The 21,625-nt window shown below is 43.4% G+C and overlaps 1 protein-coding gene across 6 annotated transcripts in view; it reads right to left on the bottom strand.

The window, feature by feature from the left end:
- Positions 1-229: 229 nt before the first annotated feature.
- The window catches only part of TDRD7 (tudor domain containing 7), a 36,843-nt gene continuing 15,447 nt past the window's right edge, over positions 230-21,625 (bottom strand). For 3 of the 6 annotated variants that reach the window (XM_083592946.1, XM_083592948.1, XM_083592950.1), the window contains 11 exons: positions 18,627-19,198; positions 16,571-16,757; positions 14,965-15,076; positions 12,994-13,196; positions 12,769-12,903; positions 11,403-11,486; positions 8,980-9,114; positions 8,745-8,855; positions 5,749-6,224; positions 3,406-3,566; positions 230-1,798 (listed from right to left, as the gene is read on the bottom strand). In XM_083592946.1, coding sequence (XP_083449072.1) covers positions 1,578-1,798; positions 3,406-3,566; positions 5,749-6,224; positions 8,745-8,855; positions 8,980-9,114; positions 11,403-11,486; positions 12,769-12,903; positions 12,994-13,196; positions 14,965-15,076; positions 16,571-16,757; positions 18,627-19,198 — 2,397 coding nt within the window. In that variant the 3' untranslated portion in view covers positions 230-1,577. The remainder of the gene's footprint in view (positions 1,799-3,405; positions 3,567-5,748; positions 6,225-8,744; positions 8,856-8,979; positions 9,115-11,402; positions 11,487-12,768; positions 12,904-12,993; positions 13,197-14,964; positions 15,077-16,570; positions 16,758-18,626; positions 19,199-21,625) is intronic. The other 3 variants (XM_083592947.1, XM_083592949.1, XM_083592951.1) reach the window with 1 other exon arrangement.

Here is a 21,625-nt window from a genome sequence, read left to right on the forward strand (position 1 = left end):
CTCAGCATAAAAAGGACATCTAAAAAATATATGTCCGGGGCTTCCTATTTCCCCTAATGGGCAGGAAGAGGTGTAGGTATAAATACTGCTCCAAAGAAAGGGCAATGGTTGAATCAGGCTTGCTATAAAAAACAACAGCAACCTCAGTGTGTTCTTCTATGCAATCCTATATTTAGGTAGAAATGAGAGGGGAAAGGTTAGATGAAAAACACACACACACACCAAAGAATGTCTTGCAAAACCCAAGGTGCTTTATTCAAAACCAGACCCAAGGGTTTTAAAAAGGCGTCCATGGGAAGAAAGGACCCAAAATTAAACAGTGCAGTTCTATGTATGTCCAATCAGAATTAATCCCCATTGAGTTACATGGGCCTTACACAAGTAAACATTAGCAAAATGATTCCATGAAACCAAGTTGGAGAGAGTTTTAATGAACAGTTTCTCCTCCCAATACTGGGCCAAGTTCCCTTTCCCTGCTCTACAGCTCCAAAATGTATTTATACATTTTATACATTACATTCCCAGCTCCACTGGGCTCCTCCTTCAGCTGTTGTTTTGTCAACCTGCAGAGAGGGAGAGATGTGATTACAAGGCCTCTCCATCAGCTCTGATGAAAGACCAGCAACTTTTTTTTCCCCATTCCAGCAGGTCATTACAAGAACTCTGTAACAAATTAGATAGTGCCAGAGTTTTTTCTCATCCTCCCTCTGAATCACTTTTCCTTTCATTTGTTTCTTAGAATGTATGTCTGAAGGTAGGGGCTGTCCTGTTATGGATAAATGTAAGCCATGCCAGGAGTCCGATTTTCAAGTAATACATCAATAGCCTGATAACCATGGAATCCACCATAACCGTGCGAGATGTACACAGTTACCAGGAGCCACAGAGGCCACTTCAGTCAGGTTATATAAATGGGCTTTGTAAGAAAGAGTTCAGGAATGATGTTGTTTCTACATACTTTTTGTTACTATTGGCTGAACCAGGCTTATTAATTGGGATGGGGAGGAGCCAAATATATGGAGGAAAAGCAGTAGTGTGGATGGCTTATAATCAATGTAGATCCCTGTCCCAGCCTATCATTTTCAAGGGCCACTATTCTACAGAGTCGGGAATGTTCAATCTCAATTTTAAAGGTTGATGGCATTTTACTGTACGGTTTCCATAATCAAGATCACATCCTCAGGCATAGCCGTGATCATATGGATGTGTCTCATAAGGAATTAAGACCACTGGTTAATCTAATTTATGCAGTCTACACTGACTGTCACCAGCCCTTCCAAGGTTTTTCCTCATATCTGCTCTTAGCTCTTTTAAATGGGAGATGCCATTAAAACAGGTTCACCACAAAGCAGATAAAGTTGTCTCGGGGGCTGCCACCTAGCGAGCTGATGAAAGGTGGTTACCTTTAGACTTAGCTCCTAGAAGGAAATTGTTCCAGTAGAATAAGTTAAGATAAATTTATTTATACAGTTAACATTCTAGCATTCAACAGTGCAAAAAATCCGAAGCAAAACCACAAATGGTCACAGCTATGTTAACATTCTTATTGCTGATATTAATGAAGGTTTTGTTAAGCATTAATTTGCCTTTGAAATCTCCATACAATATTGGGTCATAATATCATGAATCCAGATATCTGTGTCCGGTTGTGATGTGTCAACTAAGTAGACGACAGCTTTGCGCTCCCATGGATTAGCCCCATCGATAACTGCTTGCACCTGCGCCACCAAAGCTTTCTTCTCAACATGATTTCGGAAGACTACTGAGGCCTCCTCAGACCACTGCTTGCCCTCTGTTCCTAGAGGAAAGCAGCACAAAAGCAAGTTAACATGTAACCACAGAACAGTGGCGTAAGTTGAAAGCTACTGGACCTGTCTACGCAGCAGGCCATTTGAAAGCTCATGATCTGGAGAGTTTGAAAGCAGTCAATTACGGCTTTACTGTCAGTCACAGATTTTCTATATAACTACGCCTTCTCATTTTACTTAATCTGAGCCTACATTAGGGAAAGTGAAAAAGTTGATTTAGAATCTATTTCCCAAATCACAAGAGCCTAAGAACATCCTTCTGGACTAGGCGAATGGTCCATCCATTCCTGCATCCTGTTCTCATAGAGGCCAATCAGATGTATGTAGGAAGCCCACAAGCAAGACCTGAGTGCAGCTGCGGATGATGAAGCCAATTCACAGTTCGCAGCTGTAAGGGCAATGGCTCCACAGATGTGGCACTGACTCAAAGCAGGCCTGAGATGAAATACCCTTCTGAGGACAACTGAAAGTAAAGGTAAAGGTAAAAAGATAAAAGATCCCTGGACAGTTAAGTCCAGTCGAAGGTGACTATGGGGTTGTGGCGCTCATCTCGCTTTTAGGCCAAGGGAGCCAGTGTTTGTCCACAGACAGCTTTCTGGGTCATGTGGCCAGCATGACTAAGCAGCTTCTGGTGCAACAGGACACCGGGACGGAAACCAGAGCGCATGGAAAAGCTGTTTACCTTCCCGCTGCAGTGGTGCCTATTTATCTACTTGCACTGGTGTGCTTTTGAACAGCTAGGCTGGCAGGAGCTGGGACAGAGCAACAGGAGCTCATTCTGTCGTGGGGATTTGAATCACTGACCTTCTGATTGGCAAGCCCAAGAGGCTCAGTGGGTTAGACCACAGCGCCACCCGCGTTCCACTAAGAACTGAAAGAACTGTTTAAAACCTTTAAAGCCCTATACAGTGGTACCTCGGGTTACATATGCTTCAGGTTACATACGCTCCAGGTTACAGACTCCGCTAACCGAGATATAGTACCTCTGGTTAAGAACTTTGCTTCAGGATGAGAACAGAAATCGCACGGCAGTAGCGCGGCGTCAGCGGGAGGCCCCATTAGCTAAAGTGGTGCTTCAGGTTAAGAACGGTTTCAGGTTAAGAATGGACCTCCGGATGGTGAAGTTTCATTAAGTTCCCAGAACCAAATGTTCTTTACTATACTTAGATTAGGGGTGTTGTAGTTTTAATTACATCCATGACCATCATCTCAATCATCTACTAGGGCTGGGCAACATCTGGTTTCAGGATTGCGATATCTCACCAGCTAAAAATTGTGATATGTCACATTGTCTGAAATAAAGATGGAACTATGTAGAGGCATTGGCTGGCTTCACAGTTTTCCCCCACTGTCATTTTTGCATAGCACACACCCATACACACCCACTTACCATATTTCACAATATACTGCCCTTTCAAAAAATTTGAAACCGGTATCACAATATGGACTTCAACTGGTTTGGGATGATATTTCGCCCAGCCCTTACATACATCATGATTTGCGATATATTGCCAGGTCAAAAAAATCATGAAAGTAATATCAGGATATGGACTTCAAACCGGTTTTGGATGATATATCGCCCCTCCCTATCACCTACCTGCAAGCTGGGCTGTTATGGCCTGAAATGGCAGTTTTCTGAACATATCCTGCAGAGGCTTTACATTCTGGATACCGACAAGCTCATGTTTACCATAGTCCAGTTCATAAACGGACACCAGCCCGTTGGCCAACATTCCTCTTATTAGCACTCTGTGCCACCTAAGAAACAAAGGAGGTGTTTGGAGAGCGTACAGACACAAAGCATTTAAGATAAAGTGTCCAGTAACATGGTCAGAAGTTTACCATCACTGCTAGTTTTACCGTGTTTTTATATTACGTTGGAAGCTGTCCAGAGTGGCTGCGGCAGCCCAGTCAGATGGGCGGGTTATAAGTAATCAATTACTATTAATATAGTTAAATGCCTTTTTAAATTTAACAAATCAAGAGTTGCTATGATACCTGTTGCACGCAGAGGACAAACAGGAGCTTTCTGAGACAGAGGGGCCCTGATTTTAATTAAAAGCAGGGACAAAATGTCACATGGGATCCTTGTATAAAGCCAGGTAACCCCACTATGATAGGGACAGGCCCCTCTCGCTCCATTCTAATGTCTGAACGGCTGCTTGCACCCGCTAGAATGCACCCTACAAGCATGTATTAATTTATTCCTGCCGTTAAGAACTTCTTTTGTGGCTTCAGGAAGTCAAACCCCTTCCGTCTCGCTTTTCTCGCCCAGAAGGGAAGTATTAGCCTCACCTCAAGGAAGAGAGTTTCTTCTTCCCCACCAGGTATATGGCCAGGTTGGCTCAGCAAGTACTTTTCTTTCTGTTTCAGGATTTTTGCTTCAGTTGGCGCTTTATTTGCCTTCCAGGTCTGCTACTGCCTGGCACTCTGAGCCCCTGTAGTTTCCTGCTCCCCACTGCACCCTTAAAAAACAGACACCCCACACACAACTCCTGCAGAACTTCTGTCTGCTGGCAATGCCACTCTTCAAGGTCACAGGCAAGCCAACTGTTCTTCCCCCAGCTCACAATTCTCTTCCCCAAAATCTCCAATTTAGCAATGCTGCATGTTCTGGGGAAGGGAATTGCGAGCGAGAGAACGTCCCAACTTCTGCTGGAATCGCATAGAAGCCCTGGACCACTGCCTCACTGCTCTTCCTACTTCAGGTGGATGTGGATTTCTATTCTATTCAGAAACCTACAGACCACATCATTTTATATTCTCCTATGGAACAGAGGATTATTGGTTTGTTTTTGTTTTTATTATGTACTTTGTGTTTTTTAATATTGTAATTTTAAGTGGTAAACCGCCCTGAGATTACAGGTATAGGGCAGTTTACAAATCTTAATAACAACAGATTGTATATGGACAAATATAATGGTATTTGTAATGCATTTATAAAAAGATAGTATCTTATAAATAAATGTTATATGTATTAAAAGAATTTCACTTATATACCTTTGTATTAGACAAGTATGTACAGAATTATAGCGTTTCCCCCTTCCTTTTGTATTTTTTTATTCCTTTTTTATTCCTTTCTTATTTTTTCACTTTAATTTGTTTAATTGAAATTATAGAAAAAGTGTGTGTGTGTGTGTGTGTGTGTGTGTGAGAATATATATATATGGCCGTACCTTGATTTGTGAACAGAATGCGTTCCGGGAGCCCATTCGACTCCCAGAACCGTTTGAAAACCAAAGTGCGGCTTCTGATTGGCTGCAGGAGTGTGCTGCAGCCAATTGGAAGCTGTGCTGGACTTTCGGCTTCCGAAAATCATCCAAAAACCGGAACACACACTTCTGGGTTTTGATCGTTTGGGAGCCGATTTGTTCGGGAGCCAAAGCATTCGGCTTCCAAGGTACCACTGTATATATTCCCCAACATACTGGTGTGTGTTTCCTTCCTTCCCCCTCCCTCTCCAAATGTTATTAGTGAAAAGGTACACAGATATTTGTCCACAATGTTATGGCCCCCCAAGAGGAAATAACATGTAGGAGTCAGGAATTAGTAGGGGCAAAGATGCACCAAGGTCTTCAGCAGAGGGAAACTGATGCAGAAAGAGAGAGAAGGATGGAACTTGAAGCAACGGAGCTAAAATGCTATGGGCCACTATCCCCCTAGACTGCAAATGCTGAGGACAAACATTAGGGGAGAGGTAGGGATGCGAGCATCCCAGAGATATTTGGTTAGCCACTGTTGAGACCAGCCTTTCTCAACCTTGGGTGCCAAGATGCCCTTGAGCTACAACTCCCATCATTCCTGGCCACTGGGCCCAAGAAAGGCTGGTCTAAACCGATGGGATTGGGTCCAATACACAAAGACCGCTCTGAGATCCTTAAGTACACAGGGTCGCATCCAGGCCACTTCACGCGTGCACCATTGATGAAAAGCTACTTACATGTTTTTCACTTTAGCAGCATAGAGTTTGTTTTTTTCAACGGCGGTAGTTCCCTCATCCGCTTTGCCGTAGTATAAAAGCATCTCTTCCATCAGTACTTCCAGGTTGTGCATCTCCTGCCAAGGCTGGAGGACAAAGTAACCGGGATGGCAGGCCAAGGTGACGAAGACATCCATCTGCTCCTGGGGTTTTGGCAACGGCAAAGGCGGAGGCATAGTCAAGGCTGTCCCAGCACTGCTGGCCTCTGGAGCACGTGGAGCAAAACCCTTCTTGGCACCTGAGCTTGCTGTCTCTGCTAAGTTCGTTTCCCCCTTTGCAGGGAGGGAACTCCCAGGAAAGGCACTCAAGAAGACATCCTTCTGATGCTTCCACAAGTCTGCGTTCGTGATCCGCCTGTTAATACTATGGTCTGGGTCTGGAAAGCTCTTTGGCGTAAATAGATAGACGTGTGCAATCCTGTCATCCAGTTTAACCACCTTAAGAGTGGAGGAGGGAAGAGAGAGAAAGTACATTCCTACTAGCAAATTTACTCTTACTCAAAACAGTGGCAGGAAAATGTTAACGCATGAACTCTTGGCACCATTAGAAACGTCACCAAGAGTAGGCCATCAAACGAGAAAGTACTACTGCTAAACACACGTCAAGTTTGTGTCACTCCTCTTTAAAATACTCAAAGCAACTTACAATAAAAAAATGGAACTTAATATTGTATCTTAACTGAACCTGCGGCCTTCCAGATATTGCTAGAGTCCCAATTCCATCAGTCCCAACCAGCATGCCCAATGGTCAAGGAAGACAAGCGTTTGGGGTTAGCCGCCCTTGCATTACAGTAAATATAGTGCTCAGAACCCTCCCACTGCTCTGTTCTCCCTATGATTTGACAGTTCTGGTATGGCATACAAATGTACATTGTTAGATAAATGCTGTAACAGGGGTTCTAATATGGACCACAGTAAATTTAAAGTCTACTGAGACATCACGTTCCTGAAGGAGAGTCTTCACTCTCATCATTCAGCCAGGACACTGAGGTCTAACTCCAATGGCCTTCTGGCGTTTCCCTCTCTGCGAGAAGTGAAATTACAGGGAACCAGGCAGAAGGCTTTTTCAGTAGTCACACCCACCCTGTGGAATGCCCTCCCAGCAGATATCAAAGAGTTAAGCAACTATATAAAATTTTGTATATGTCTGAAGGCAGCCCTGCTTCAGGAAGGTTTTAATGTTTGATTGTTTCCTTCTTTGCTTTTATATGTATTTTTGTGGAAGCAACCCAGAGTGACTGGGGCAACTCAGTCTGATGGGTGAGGTATAAATTATTATTATTATTATTATTACTATTAGTAGTAGTAGTAGTAGTAGTAGTAGCAGTAGTAGTAGTAGTAGTGCCCCATTAAAATGGGCTGGAAAAGAGAATAAACACCAGTCCAGTGAGCAGCAGAATAAGATACCAGTTTTTACCCCAACACCAGATCCCTGGTTTATCAAATCATTTGCTCAGGGAAGCATTTTGAAGCCAATGCCTTTTCTCTTCTTGCCATAACCTCAAGACAAAATGGAAAATTCCCTCTCATATCAATACCAGAATCAAGACCAACAAGGAACTCCCAAAGTACAGTCAAACCTCGGATCCCGAACGTTTTGGCTCCCGAACGCCGAAAACCAGGAATACCCCGGTTTTCGAACGTTTTTCTGAAGCTGAATGTCCGACGCGGCTTCTGCATGAGTGCAGTAAGCTCCTGCAACCGATCGGAAGCTACGCCTCGCTTGCTGGACATTTCGGAAGTCAAATGGGCTTCCAGAACGGATTACGTCCAACAACCAAGGTTTGACTGTATGCAGCAAACAGTGTAGCGCTGCCTGTATTTGGTTCTTGCAGACTGTGATTACCTTCCCAGAGAGTTTGTGAAGATCATTCACTGACCAGTAAGTATACACACTCATTCACTCGGATCTTAGTTTTATTCACTGGTAAGCACAGCCAGAGAGTAACTGAAGCAGCAAACCTCTGTCAACAGTAACATTGGCAGGAGTAGGAGGGAGAAGGAGCTCCAAGGAGGAGACAGGTCACAGGTCACTTGAGTGTTCAAAATGTGCTACATCTATTCTCAGAAAACCTTAAATAAATTCTGTGCAATTCAGTAGTATCCCCATATTGCAGGTGGAACAGGGTGAAGACTTAAAGAAGACAGGTCATCTAGAGAGAATGTGGCAAGTGGCGAGATTTAATCCCAGGACTTTCTGGCCTAGAGCTCAGTCTTTACTACTATTCTAGCTTCCAAGTCAAAACTATACTTTCGAAGTTAGCTTTCATAACACCCGCCATGGTACTGAAATCAAGGATGAGAAGGAAGTGTGTTGCATGGCACCACTTTAAAATAATAATACAGGGACAGAAAAAAAATATCTGATCACTGTAAGCATGTTTCCGGAAAGATAAATTTCTTTCGACAGGTAGTTGAGAACCTCAGTGTTAGGGCTCCCCTACATCATGATGTCAACATCCTCAATTTGAGAACAGTATTACAAGGGTGTAAAGGAAAACACTCAGGTGCCCAGGAGGAAAGCACGTTCACAAAGAGAACAAAAGGTGTGCAAAAATTCTGGGGAAATTCTCAAATCAGCAAAAAGGAAGAAGCCAAGGACTGCACTGCTCCAACCTAATTCTGCTGCTCTGCTTTTAACAGAGAAAAAGATGGACTCGGGTAACCCTTAGAGCACCTCTATGGTTAACACTTTACTTCAAAAAAAAAATCTGCAGCAGAATCATATTGTAAATGTAATTGTTACGTTGTCACAGTTCCCCCTGCTCTCGGGAAGACCTGTGGGTTAGCTGCACATGACAATATCATATGGAGATATGGTGGCTACAAAAATGTCCTTCATTTATGACTGCAACAAGCAAAGCACATAAACTAACAGTGGTACAGTTTGGCTTTGCAAGAGACATTCAAGAACATCCTGCACCCTTGAATTTTAAGCAACGAACAGGCATATTTTACCTTAATGCTGCAGTCAGGACAATTTAATACAGTGTCTCTCAGCCAAAGCACAGCATCTGGAGTCCACATGCCAATATTAAGAGGAAGGTCAGCCAAGCAGCATTTTGTTGCCTAAAACAATCATACAATATAATTACAATGATATTCAGGTTACACTGAAATGCACGCGGGTAACAAGTATGATGTCTACACAGCAAGCTCCTGGGAACAATCAGTGATTAACGAAAATTCATACCTGAGGAGGTATTGCAATGACTTCACGCAGAAACGTCGGGGGAATCTCTCTCAGCTCTACTACTTTTACAGATGCTACTGTTCCAGTATCCATAAACTGTACATCAAGAGCCCGGCTACTATGAACACTGGTTATCTGCGTCAAGGAAACGAAGCAAAATACGAGAATGGAGAAACCTATTTTAATACATAGAGTGGAATTCAATGTTGTGCTAAGGTTATCATTCAGTCAGCGGAAGCATTTTTTCTTGCCAGGTAGAACAATCTCTCTTCTTCTCCCCAGCATACCCTTCTGGGGGTTTTCCCAACCCCCCCCCAGGAGCCTATTTTGGGGGAGTGCAGTGGGAAATCCCTGCTGAACTGAATCCAGCCTGTATGAAGTAACAGTGGGTGACCATTTTGGGTCTGAGGGTTGCATTCATCCTCGGCCAACCTTCCAGAGGCTGCATGCAACGGTGTGGTCACCCAACACTGCCGCATGCACATTCTTACATGCACATACAGAGGCCAAACACACACACACTACTTCCCCATCGCTTTACCAACAAAACCAGTGGGGTCTTGGGGACCATAAAAATCTGTTTGGGTGGGCTGAATCAGGCTCCTGGACTGGGGTGAGCAGCCCTGGTCTAAAAGGAAATATGTGTTGCCCACTTTGAAAGCTCATTGTGAAAGCTCATGGCGGGAATGGTCCTTTAAGCAATTAGGCACTCCAAGGACCATTATGCTGCCTAAGATTCACTAGACAATCTTGCACTGGTGCCAATTCCAGGGGGCCCTGGGTGCATGGGCACCCACAAACCCTTCACTGTGGGTGTCCAGCCTTCACCTGCCGCCTGACTTCTGACTCTCCAGCGCCACCAGGGCCTCCCACCACAGGGCCTCCGTTGGGATCCATTATGGGTGCGGACGTGCTCCACCCCCCACCCCTGTTGTGGAAGCACGGAAGTGGTGCCAGAGAGCAGTGCCAGCACATCCACGCAACATGTCATGGGCACGTGACGTTGGGTACCCTGAGGCTGGGGCCTTAGTCTGCACCTCTGCAATCTTGTGAAACCAGATAGCGTAATGCATATTCAGATTGACTTAAAGCAGAGCTTTCCAAACTGTGTGTCGCATCAGTGTGTTGGCTGGAGTGTAGGTACAGTGGTACCTTGGGTTACATACGCTTCAGGTTACAGACTCCGCTAACCCAGAAATAGTACCTCGGGTTAAGAACTTTGCTTCAGGATGAGAACAGAAATTGTGCAGCGGTGGTGCAGCGGAAGCAGGAGGCCCCATTAGCTAAAGTGGTGCTTCAGGTTAAGAACAGTTTCAGGTTAAGAACAGACCTCCAGAACGAATTGAGTTCTTAACACGAGGTACCACTGTATATCATGCAAACATTCCCCACGCTCCTCTCAGGGTTGGAAAGCGTTTAGTTTAACCTCCAGTTGGCTAATAAAACTGAATGACTGTGTTGCAAATGGATACAAAAACTGTGTATGTCACCAACTTGAAAAGTTTGGAAAGCTCTGGGCTTAAACCATCTTATTAGCTTAGAACGCTTTCCCATTTAAAGATAAAAAGGTTCAAGCCAGTGGTCCACACCAAGGATAAGGAACCTGTGACCCTCCAGGTGAACCCAACTCTCGTTAGCCATGTAGGCTGGGGCTGACACAGACTGCAATCCAATAACATCTTTTCAAAGTAAATAAATATGTCACAGTGCTGCATTTAGGTAAGTATACAAGGCAATGAAACAAAACCAGGGCACAATACAAAAAAGTCTTCCATCTAAATGCTGGCACAGCTGAATCCAACAACATCTACTGGTTTGCCATTCAGAGCCTAGACTATGCAAGTCCCGCTTTGTGGGGAGCCCCATATATATATATATTTTCACAGCGAAAAGGAACCAAGCTTCTTAGAAATCTGAAGGTGAAGGACATGTCAGCTACTGAACCCAAGGCTGAGATCAGTATAAATTGCAGACAGAAGTTTACCAGACATCTCTGAGAAGCAGCAAGCAAAAGATCAGCAAACATTTCACAACTAGTTTTCAGCTTTTATTTTGGTTCCATTCTACTTATTTCACTAGCTGCCAGTTTCTCAAATATTTAAGCTTGAAGCAGTTTTCACTCAATTAAAACTCTTTCCTATAATAATATGGGAAATGGGAGAGACTGTTCCATCCATCCCATGGCACTGTCAGGATTCTGCCTCACCAGAAACCGGTTCATGAAAACCGCAACAAACAGTGTGCTTATTGTTAACTAATGGCAGTGGAATTACTTAAACCCATTAAATTGTACAAGGTAGCTAAAACCCCAAATTTTATTCTAGGATTCAATGTACAAATAAGTAGCCCATTTAGAATATCAGAGAATTAGAATATTTGAACCTTTTTTGCAGTTCATTTGTTAGTGACAACACATGCCCTACCTCCACACGTGCCCACTTTCCTTTACAGTTAAGCAGACAGATCTTGCCACAGTAGGGGAGCGATACCGAATGCTCTGTTACCTGCTGGAACAAAGAAGCAAAGCCTTTTTAAGTAGTCACAATGCAGCAGCCAAATGGGCAGGTAAGGAGTGCATTATAGCTCAAGCAAGTTATCAAAAGGGAGAACATACCTAACCCTACCTGCAGCAATTCCACTATATAGATTTCTTCCCCAAAATACTAGCACACACATTGATGAGTTACCTTCAGATTTCCACTCTGGTAAGGGAAGCACCAGAGAAACGATTAAGAACCACCGAGAAGCCAGGAACAAGCATCACTATCAATCTCCGAAAACATGCATCTTGTACTTTCTAGACATATATAAAAGGTAAAGGTACCCCTGCCCGTACGGGCCAGTCTTGACAGACTCTAGGGTTGTGCGCTCATCTCACTCTAGAGGCCGGGAGCCAGCGCTGTCCGCAGACACTTCCGGGTCACGTGGCCAGCGTGACAAGCTGCATCTGGCGAGCCAGCACAGCACATGGAAACGCCGTTTACCTTCCCGCTGGTAAGCGGTTCCTATTTATCTACTTGCACCCGGGGGTGCTTTCGAACTGCTACGTTGGCAGGCGCTGGGACCGAACGACGGGAGCGCACCCCGCCATGGGGATTCGAACCGCCGACCATGCGATCGGCAAGTCCTAGGCGCTGAGGTTTTACCCACAGCGCCACCCGCGTCCCTGTTCTAGACATATACAGTGCTACATATACAGGGCTCTTGATGTTCAGTGGGGTTGCTCTTTGCAGGTTTTCCCAAACTTGGGTCTCCAGCTGTTTTTGGGCTACAGGTCCCATCTTCTGCGACCACAGGTCCTGCTAGTGAGGGATGATGGGAGTTTTAGTCTAACAACAGCTGGAGACCCAAGTTTGGGAAACTGTGCTCTACGGGATCACCTGTCCTGAAACGGCTACTGCACAGGTGGCCTAATCAAAGAAAGCAACAATTGTTACTGAGGAACCCTATTTTATTGCGCAATATGGGTCTGGATAACGCAAGCTGGATTTATCTGTAAAAAGGCATGAACATGAAAATTGCTTTGGGGATTTCAAGACTGAACTACCTTTCCTGACATTACAAGGATTTCCACGTATGAAAATATGCAGTACTGCATGGCACACATATTTAATACTGCAAGAAACGACAGCTGGGCAGCTAATAAGTATGAACAGCAAAAGTGTGTGGTGTTCACTCAGCAAGAATGAATGATTAGGAACCTTAGCATTCTTCATTTGTGAACAAAGGGGTTGTTAGGTGACTTTTGTGAAGGTACAGTTGGCAACCAAAATTAAAAGCAAGATTCACCTTGTGGTGGAAGTAATTTTCCAGCTTCTGCAAAGCTTCAGAGAGTTTGGTCAGGCCCTTTGATGGCACTTGACAGTATAAAGTTCCATCCGAACAGACATTGGTTACTCGGACATTTGTATAGAGCGCATCTACCTGTTAAAAACAAAACATGCATTTGGGATGCTGCAACTTAAGTGCCCTCAACTCAGCCTTACTGGTTTTACAAGCAGATGAAAACAGTACCTGAAGGCGAAGCTCAAGAGATTTATCACAAAGTGCCTTCAGGCAAGAAGCGTTGATGTTGATGTCATCCTCTCCTGAAGTATCGTACAGGATGACAAGGGGAACGTCATTTTTCTCTAGTATTTCGACAGCAAATATCTTGCCACAGGTTTGAGACTCCACCACTTTCACCATCACAGGGTCGTCCGAGAAGGCTTCTAACCCTAAAGCAAGGCAGTCAAGAGGAGAGTGTAGGTTTTGCGGACATCTCCGAAAGAGATCTTCTTGCCTCAGCACGGCTGCTTGGACTATCATTGCTTATGGCAAAAACGGGGGAGAGTTCCACTTGTTTGGTGGACCTTATTTCTCTTGATGCTTATTTTGTCCATCTCCTGTATGCCATCACCTGAGTCTCCCTGCACCTTAGAGCTACTTGCTTTAAGGAAATCTGTAACCCTTACTACTCTAAAAATGTATTTGCATGCCTGCTGAAGGCATGCAAGCCAGAAAGAAGGGTGGCCGATTAAGACTTCCAATGGTACAAGGCAGGGCTTCAGTACTCTTAAGTCTTCCTCCTCAGACGTAGCAAATCAGAATTATACAAAATATGTGAGAAATTACACAGTAATTGATGCATCATCAAAATGTTTGCAGGGATATAGGCTTATATTTTAAAAGCAGAAACCACACTATGCTTCATGTGGGCTATCATCTCCCCCACCACAAAAAGATGCTTGTAGAACAGAGAGATGCTCTTTCAAGGAACACAAAGAAGAAATTCTAATTTCAGACTCCTAGTGGCTATGCAGTCATTAATGTCCCATGCATCTTGTGCAATTGTTTTACTTTTAAAAACAACAACAACAACAAAAACACTACTTATTACATTTATTTCTTGCCTTTCCTCCAGTGAACTCAAGGCAACATACATAGTTCCTTCCCCTTTTATTCTCATAACAACCCTGTGATGTAATCTCTCCGCCTAACCTACAATTAGCCCAAGTCACACAGGGAGCTTCATGGATGAGTGGGGACTGGAAACCAAGCCTCCCCAGTCTTAGCCCAACACTCTAACTGCTACATCACACTGGATACACTAATCTCATTTCCTGTCACGTCTGTTTGCAAAGTTAAAATGCACGAAATAAGAACATGTTACAGATAGGTAGCCGTGTTGGTCTGCCATAGTCAAAACAAAAATTTTTTTTTCCTTCCAGTAGCACCTTAAAGACCAACTAAGTTAGTTCTTGGTATGAGCTTTCGTGTGCATGCACACTTCTTCAGATACCTTTCCAGTAGCACCTTAAAGACCAACTAAGTTAGTTCTTGGTATGAGCTTTCGTGTGCAGTGTATCTGAAGAAGTGTGCATGCACACGAAAGCTCATACCAAGAACTAACTTAGTTGGTCTTTAAGGTGCTACTGGAAGGAAAAAAATTTTTTTGTTTTGAAATAAGAACATGCACTTCTAAAAAATCGAGCTGAGAATTTACTATACCAGAGGTTTTTTTGTTTTTTAAAAAGACACACACCTTCCGCTGGAGTAAGAACACATTGCAAGGAAACATATTCACAGGGAAGACCCACCGCTCTTTATGCTGTTGCACCCACTCTTTACTATAAAAGCTGCAAGATGGCACTGCCAGGTGGGGCAGTCCTTTACAATCCCAGCTGGCAGTATTTGGAGTTAGGCACAGCCTTCCTTCCTTCTCCCAGTTTGTAGTACAGTGTTACATACGCTTCGGGTTACAGACTCTGCTAATCTAGAAACAGTGCTTCAGATTAAGAACTTTGCTTCAGGATGAGAACAGCAATTGTGCTCCGGCGGCGCGGCAGCAGCAGGAGGCCCCATTAGCTAAAGTGGTGCTTCAGGTTAAGAACAGTTTCAGGTTAAGAACGGACCTCTGGAACGAATTAAGTACTTAACCCGAGGTACCACTGTACATTCAAACTGCTTCTGTAGTCACGCTGAAGGCTATGGCGCAGCTCTTACCTGCTAGTTTGCATTTTGAAGCCTGGAACGGCAGTGAATAGAATTGCTTGGCTAGTTTGCACACTCTGGTATTCTCAATGGTTTCACTAAAGCCATAATCAACGTAGCATACCTAGTGACGGAACAAAGACAGAAAGACACAGCCATGTTATATAAGGAAGACTTATTCATTGGTCACATTACTGGTGCTACAACGTGTTGGCCCTGTTCTTTTTCCTGCCATAGTTCGCAGTTAACTGTAAATCCCCGAGGGAGAAATTCAGCAGAGTGCTAGATTTGCTCCAGCAATGCAAGCATTTATGCTTGTCTGATAGAGCCATTTGTTCTCTCCTCCCTACTGTGCGCTGTTCCAGGGGTTTTCCTGACCCCTGCAGAGCCAACAGGGTGGGGTGGGGGAGCACTGCTTCATTAGTGGAAGCCCTTGGTCAGGCTTCTGCTGGTGGGACTAGTTAGCTGAATCTGGCCCTGAATATCCAAGATCCCTCCTTATAGGCCTCCATGCAGTGAAAAATTGAACGTTTGCTTTCCTATTCGAGGCTGCCATCCTAAGCCATACGTACTATGAAATCACATGGAGATTCGCAACTTACAGTTGAGGCTGATGGAAGCGCACTTACCATGTTATTCATACAGAGAAATGCCCTTATTGCAGAAATCCTAAGGCTTCATCGGAGGCACAATGAGTCTTTTCCCCATATATATAAAGAACAAGTCACCCAAGTAGTGTTTAATGTTTCCGAGTGTATAGATGACAAGATAACCACTTGTCAGTATGCGGGGAGAGCCCATGAACAAGGAAAATGTGGCAGTAGCCACTCTCTTACTGATCCCTTCTTCTTCTCATACAGACAGAATTGCAGTCAGTAAAATCCACAAACACTTGTATGACCTGATCTCTATTTCCCTCCTTGTTCAGCTCCTCAGCTCAAAGAAGCCAAGAGGGACTGAACAGTGCATCAGGGGTAGGGGGTTGGCACCAACATCTTAGGTGACAGCTGGCAAGAGAGTGAGCGAGAGAGAGAGGTTTTTTGCCATCACTCCAGCCACCCTGGCCCATTTTGCAGGCATTGGGGATCCTGGAATGAAAGGGAAGCAGTGATCCTCTTCCCTAGCCAGTTTCTGAATTTATACACATGACTGGTGCAAGTCAAATAAGTCTGGTGGCTGAGTCAATTGAACCCCCTAATGTTTCGCTGACTGCAGTAGGAACATTGGACCCCACCCATCCTCTCTCAAAACACTGCTAACTACAAGCTTGTAAGCAGAAGCAGTAGATGTAAGGCATTTTTGACTGGATATGAAAGATCCACAGCTCCGTTTTCATCTGAATCTAAAGAGAGCAACTGTAATCCAACAAAAAAATCACTGCGTGTTACTATGCTGAGATTTCCCAGAAAGGCTCTGTTCTTGGTCATTTGCTAGAGCTCCTCACCCACCCAAAAAACCCTTAGGAGACGTTATCATTATTATTTTATTTAAGCAAATATTATCCTACTTTCCTATGTTGTTACAAGTGTCCAAGGCAACTATCACAATCAACTGATAGAGACCAGCACTTTCATCTGATTTTAACACCATTTTTACTACAGAAATCTACTGCACTTGCCTTTATCCTATTGCCGTCTGTCGAAGTAATCTGTGCACGCAGCCAAGCATCTTCTACTGCAGGCACAGCAACAACCTGTCCAACTTTAGGAGACTGTATCTGCAAACCTGAGGGGTTCCGACCATACCAGTCCTTCATCTGCTCTTCCATTAATTCCTGGGCAGCAGAATAGTCTTTGCCCACATACCTACAGGATTTCAAGCAGAAATGATAGTTGGTATAAATCACAACAACCAAAGTGTAAACAAGTGCAAAAGTGTTTACATAATCAAGGTGTTAAGTAACATACCCCCCCCTACCCCAAAATAATTTTAAGGCAAAAAGGGTGTAGAAACAGATTAGTGCAGGCTGTATGAAGGCTAGATTCTAAGAGCGCACACTTACACAGTGGAATACACATACCTGGTGTAGACATTAAGGAAGACAGTTTGCATGCTATTTTGTGAACAAGTGAGTTTTTTAATGCCTTAGATCTCCTCTTAAACTGAAGTGTGCAATCCTAGAACTTTCTTGCTTCTTGTAAAAGGAATGTATGGAATTACATGAGAGCATAGGTGTGTGCAAATTCAATTTCACTGCAAGTCTGATCTTAATATTCATACTGCAAAGAGTTGAAAGATTTCACATATTCCCAATATTTATACCAACTCTGTTATTGCTGGGTTTTTTTTTGAATAATATTCATAATTTGTCCAAGTGTTCAAAAGCAAATGTACACTAGGCAGGTAATGGACTCCACTGTTGATACAGTCAAACCTTGGTTCCCGAATGCCTCTGTTATCGTACGTTTCAGCTCCTGAACACCGAAAACCCAGAAGTAAATGCTTCAGTTTTCGAAACCTGAACATCCAGAGTGGCTTCCGCTTGCATGCAAGAAGCTCTTGCAACCGATTAACAGCTGCACTTCGGTTGTTGAACGTTTCTGAAGTTGAACGGTCTTCCGGAACAGATTACATTCGACAACCGAGGTTTGACTGTATGCTAAATTGTCCCAAGGTAAGGGTGGCTTATGACATCACAAGACTGCAAATCAGTCGCATGTGGCAGACGCCTTGAAAGAGACACCTCACTTCCCGGAAGAAGAGAGCGAAGGCAGAGTGTGCAAATTAAGTGAATTAATGGCAGAGCTTTCTCTTTCACATACTTACTAGCTGATTGCTCTAACAAAATGTATTTGATTGCAACTAAGCAAAGCCTTTATGTAACTTACATGCACAATGCTTTGGCCGTGGAGCTTACATGCATATACTTTTTGTACCCTTTGTCTACATCTTGACAAGGTAGTGTGTGGGCATGCGAGGACAGCAAGCAAAATCACTTACTCAAAGGCTAAGGAAACAATTCTATACACGCTTATTTAGAAAAAAGTCCCACTGGACAAAGCGGAATTTACTTCTGAGTAAATATGCATGGGATTGAGCTCCAATAAATGTTGAGAAGAGATGGTAGTTGCTGAATAAAAAAGTTTCAACAAGTGAATTGTCCATGGTATCTGGTTGGTAAAGTTATAAATAATAGTAATTTCACAATTGAACACATTCTAGATAGTCTGAGGGCTAAGAACACAACCTTGTACTCTTATGGGCTCAGTGGAGGACCCTGCCACAATATAGGAATGTGTCATCTACATCCTCGAATTTACTAGTCCCTAGGTCCAATAGAAAGTTCATACTTATTATGAACTTCCTACTGGACCAAGGGTCTATTGAATACTTGACACATTTGCAATGTTTAACCTCAGAAGTTGGCTTCTGGCCACTCTTTCATGAAGAAAAGGCTCCCTTGGTTCAGTTAAGAGATTTTAAGCTTAAACATGTTGATAACAAATGGAATGTGCACTCTTATACAGACTTAATGAGACTTTGTTCTAAGCAGACATGCACAAGATGGTCCTATCAGATCGTATTTTTAAAGTGAACACCAGAGTAAATCTTTAGATTTTTCATTTTCTTAATCTGTTCTCCTTCAATTGAATGGCTGGTGTGCTGACAGTTGAAGAGATAACCCCATTGCACTACTACAGGAGTATTAGGGAAGACCGGGACAGTAATCTTACCTGACAACAACTTCATTTGTTGAGCTCAGTTCCACCACCAGCACAGATGGTGATGTTTCTGCTGGGATAATTAACGGAGGCACGATCATGTTCTCCGAATACTCCTCTTGGGATTCGTGTTTGATCATGGTGGGATGCTGCTCGGCTGGTCTCGCTAGAACTTCATTTGCGTGGGTTTTGTCAGTCACATTCTGGTTCTCGTCCGTGTGCTTTTTCGACTTTGCATAGAGAATGGCCTTTTTGGGGTTGCCAGATATGTAATCCACTGAACATATATCCGAGAGGGCGTCAAGACTTTTCAGAATATCCTGAGGTAATGGTGCTTTGTATGTGTCTTCATACACTTTGGGGAGAGCATTCGCCCAAAGGCCATTGGAATATTTTAACAAGATGGCAGCAATTTTCTGCTTGAAATCCTCCTGGGGCGCATCTACTTTGGTCTCTACAGTCTGTTTTATTAAGGGGGGCTGAAGGCTTCCTTCTTGGCTTGAGACACCCTTCACCAAAGGTTGTGTTTTTGCAGCAGGGTAGAGGAATATATCCCTAAGGCCACCAGAACATACCTTCTCTGTCTTTTGAGAGAAAGCAGGAGGGTTACAAAAACAGCTACGTTACTGAATTGGAGCATTGCGGGCAATTCAAAAGTGGTTTCCAAACGTGTCTGTATATGGGCCATTTACTTCTAAGTACACTGACCGCCATCGGTTTTGACTAACCTTTTGTTTTCTCACCATCTCGTCACATCCACTCACCCCTACATGAAACAGCTTTGTTTTTTGCAGCCGTACTAAAAACCATGTCAAATTAGCACAGGTTTGTTTCATCTCAACAGCAAAAAATTTCTACTGTGCTTTTCCAACTGTGGTTGGATTTGATTTAGTTTTAGATCTCCAGGACTAAAACAGGACTAATCTCACCCTTATGAAAGTAGGTGGGGCTCATGGTCAAGCACTGTTCAACTGCTCAAGGTGTCCCTCTTACAAACATTGCTTATCTTTAACAACTGAAGCTTGCTGTTATTCATACATGTATTTACATGCAGGTCCTGCTACTCACCCTCTCACTATGTGAAAATTCACTTATCCAAACAAAGAATTATGCCCAAACTTTGCAATACACTCCACAGATTCAGCTATCCGAACATCCAGTATTTGCCCACTTTCTTGCTTGTGTTTTGCTGGCCAGTGGCAGACATTTTCAGGAAGAAACCATGCGGGGGGGGGGGGGAGATTGAACAAATCAAGGAGTAGGAGAGATAGGATAAATAAGTTTTCCTTTGTCTCTTCTGCTGGTCGGCTATAGCTGATTCAGGAAGAAACCATGGAGAGAGGGCAGGGGGAGAGATTGGATAAATCCCCAATTAGAAATGTTCCCATAGGAACCAATGGAAATTGTGGACTCATTATGTGAGTTATGAACATTTCCCGGGAACGCATTGCGTTTGGGAAGTGGGACCTGTGTGTATTTGGGTATAAATGAGCAGATGATTGGAATATTTGAAAGTGTGCTTAGGCTTGTGCTAAGATGCTCACATATTTTAAGAACTGAGAAGTATTCAGTACGGCTACAGACTGATGAAAGCAAAAAGAATATAGCTTATCTGCATTCCACCCAAACTGGCTGGTATGTCAACATGCTGATACATTACTTATAAATAACATTTATTATATCTATTTAAGAGTATAATGGCAAATGTAAGAGCAGAAAACCATATGTGTGCTCATATATGCATTCTGATTAGCATTTTTAAATGAGGGTGAAGTCTACCTTTATTGCATGCAAAATGGAAAAGCACTCAAAATGAACAGTCTGAAACTGGCTTACAATAGATGAAAGGTAGTCAATAGATGATTTTATAGCTTTTGGACTACATGGCCTATCAGCCACAGTCAGGATTGCCAATGGCCAGAGACAACCAGGGTTGATGAGAGGGGCGATGTCTACAATAACTGTAGGCACCACAATGTTTACCCCTGCTGCAGATTATAGGCTAGTGATATTTTTAGATTATTCCCAGGAGTAGCATTAGATATGCTGGAAAAGCAAGTACGGATGCATTTTCTAAAAACAAATAAAAAATGTAAACACGATTTGTTCAATTACTGTCTCCTTTCCAAATGTACTGTTTAAAAAACAACTGTCCATACAGAGTGGCTATAGCCATTAACTTAGCATGCAACTGAAACTGACTTCAGGCATTCAAGTCACACAAATAATTGTACGGAGCAGGAGAGAAGGAGCACAACTTCTGCCCCCCACCCTCCCAGGTCCACATGGGCGTCCGCTTTATCTGCATTGGTTTTCCTTGTGGAGTAAAACCCTTCACAAACATGACGACACACTACAAGGGGAAGCCTCCTACGCATAAGAAGCAGCCACCCCTCTGCAAACGTTCACTGCCAAATTTAGCTGATTTAACCATTTTATTAACAGCATAAAGCCGTCAAAGTGGTAAACACGAGATGAACACAGAACGAAACACAGGTTTTAAAAACAAAAACATTTCTGAACACAAGAAAACCATCTTTACATATTCTAAAAACAACATAATTTTGCATATATACAGCTGACGTATGGTCAGAACAGAACCAGTGGATGCAGCCCTGCTCTCCCCCTCCACCCAACAGCTGATTGTGTGAACTGAATGCCTGAAAGGGGGGGGGGGGAATAAAGCCTTTATACAACCCTAGGAACACAACTGATGAAGCCCTTTGGCTATACAACCCACAAAGCCTTCACGTGGCAAAGTTACACCTGCATACATCTTTTATTCCACTTTGCACATGAAAAAATCTTGAAGCGTAAAGCTGCAATCCTATGCACACTCATTTTGAAGTAATCCCAGTGAATAAAGTGAGATTGACTTCTGAGTAAACATGTCTACAACTGGGGGGAAAGTGAGTGTCTAGAACTTTCCAGAAGCAAGGATAGTACTTATTAGCCAAAAAGGAAAATGGGATATTTCCAAGTTGCTTTCTTGACTGGGGTCAAACAGACAT

The sequence above is a fragment of the Podarcis filfolensis genome, assembly GCF_964270895.1.
Source record: "Podarcis filfolensis genome assembly, chromosome: 17".
NCBI lineage: Eukaryota > Metazoa > Chordata > Lepidosauria > Squamata > Lacertidae > Podarcis > Podarcis filfolensis.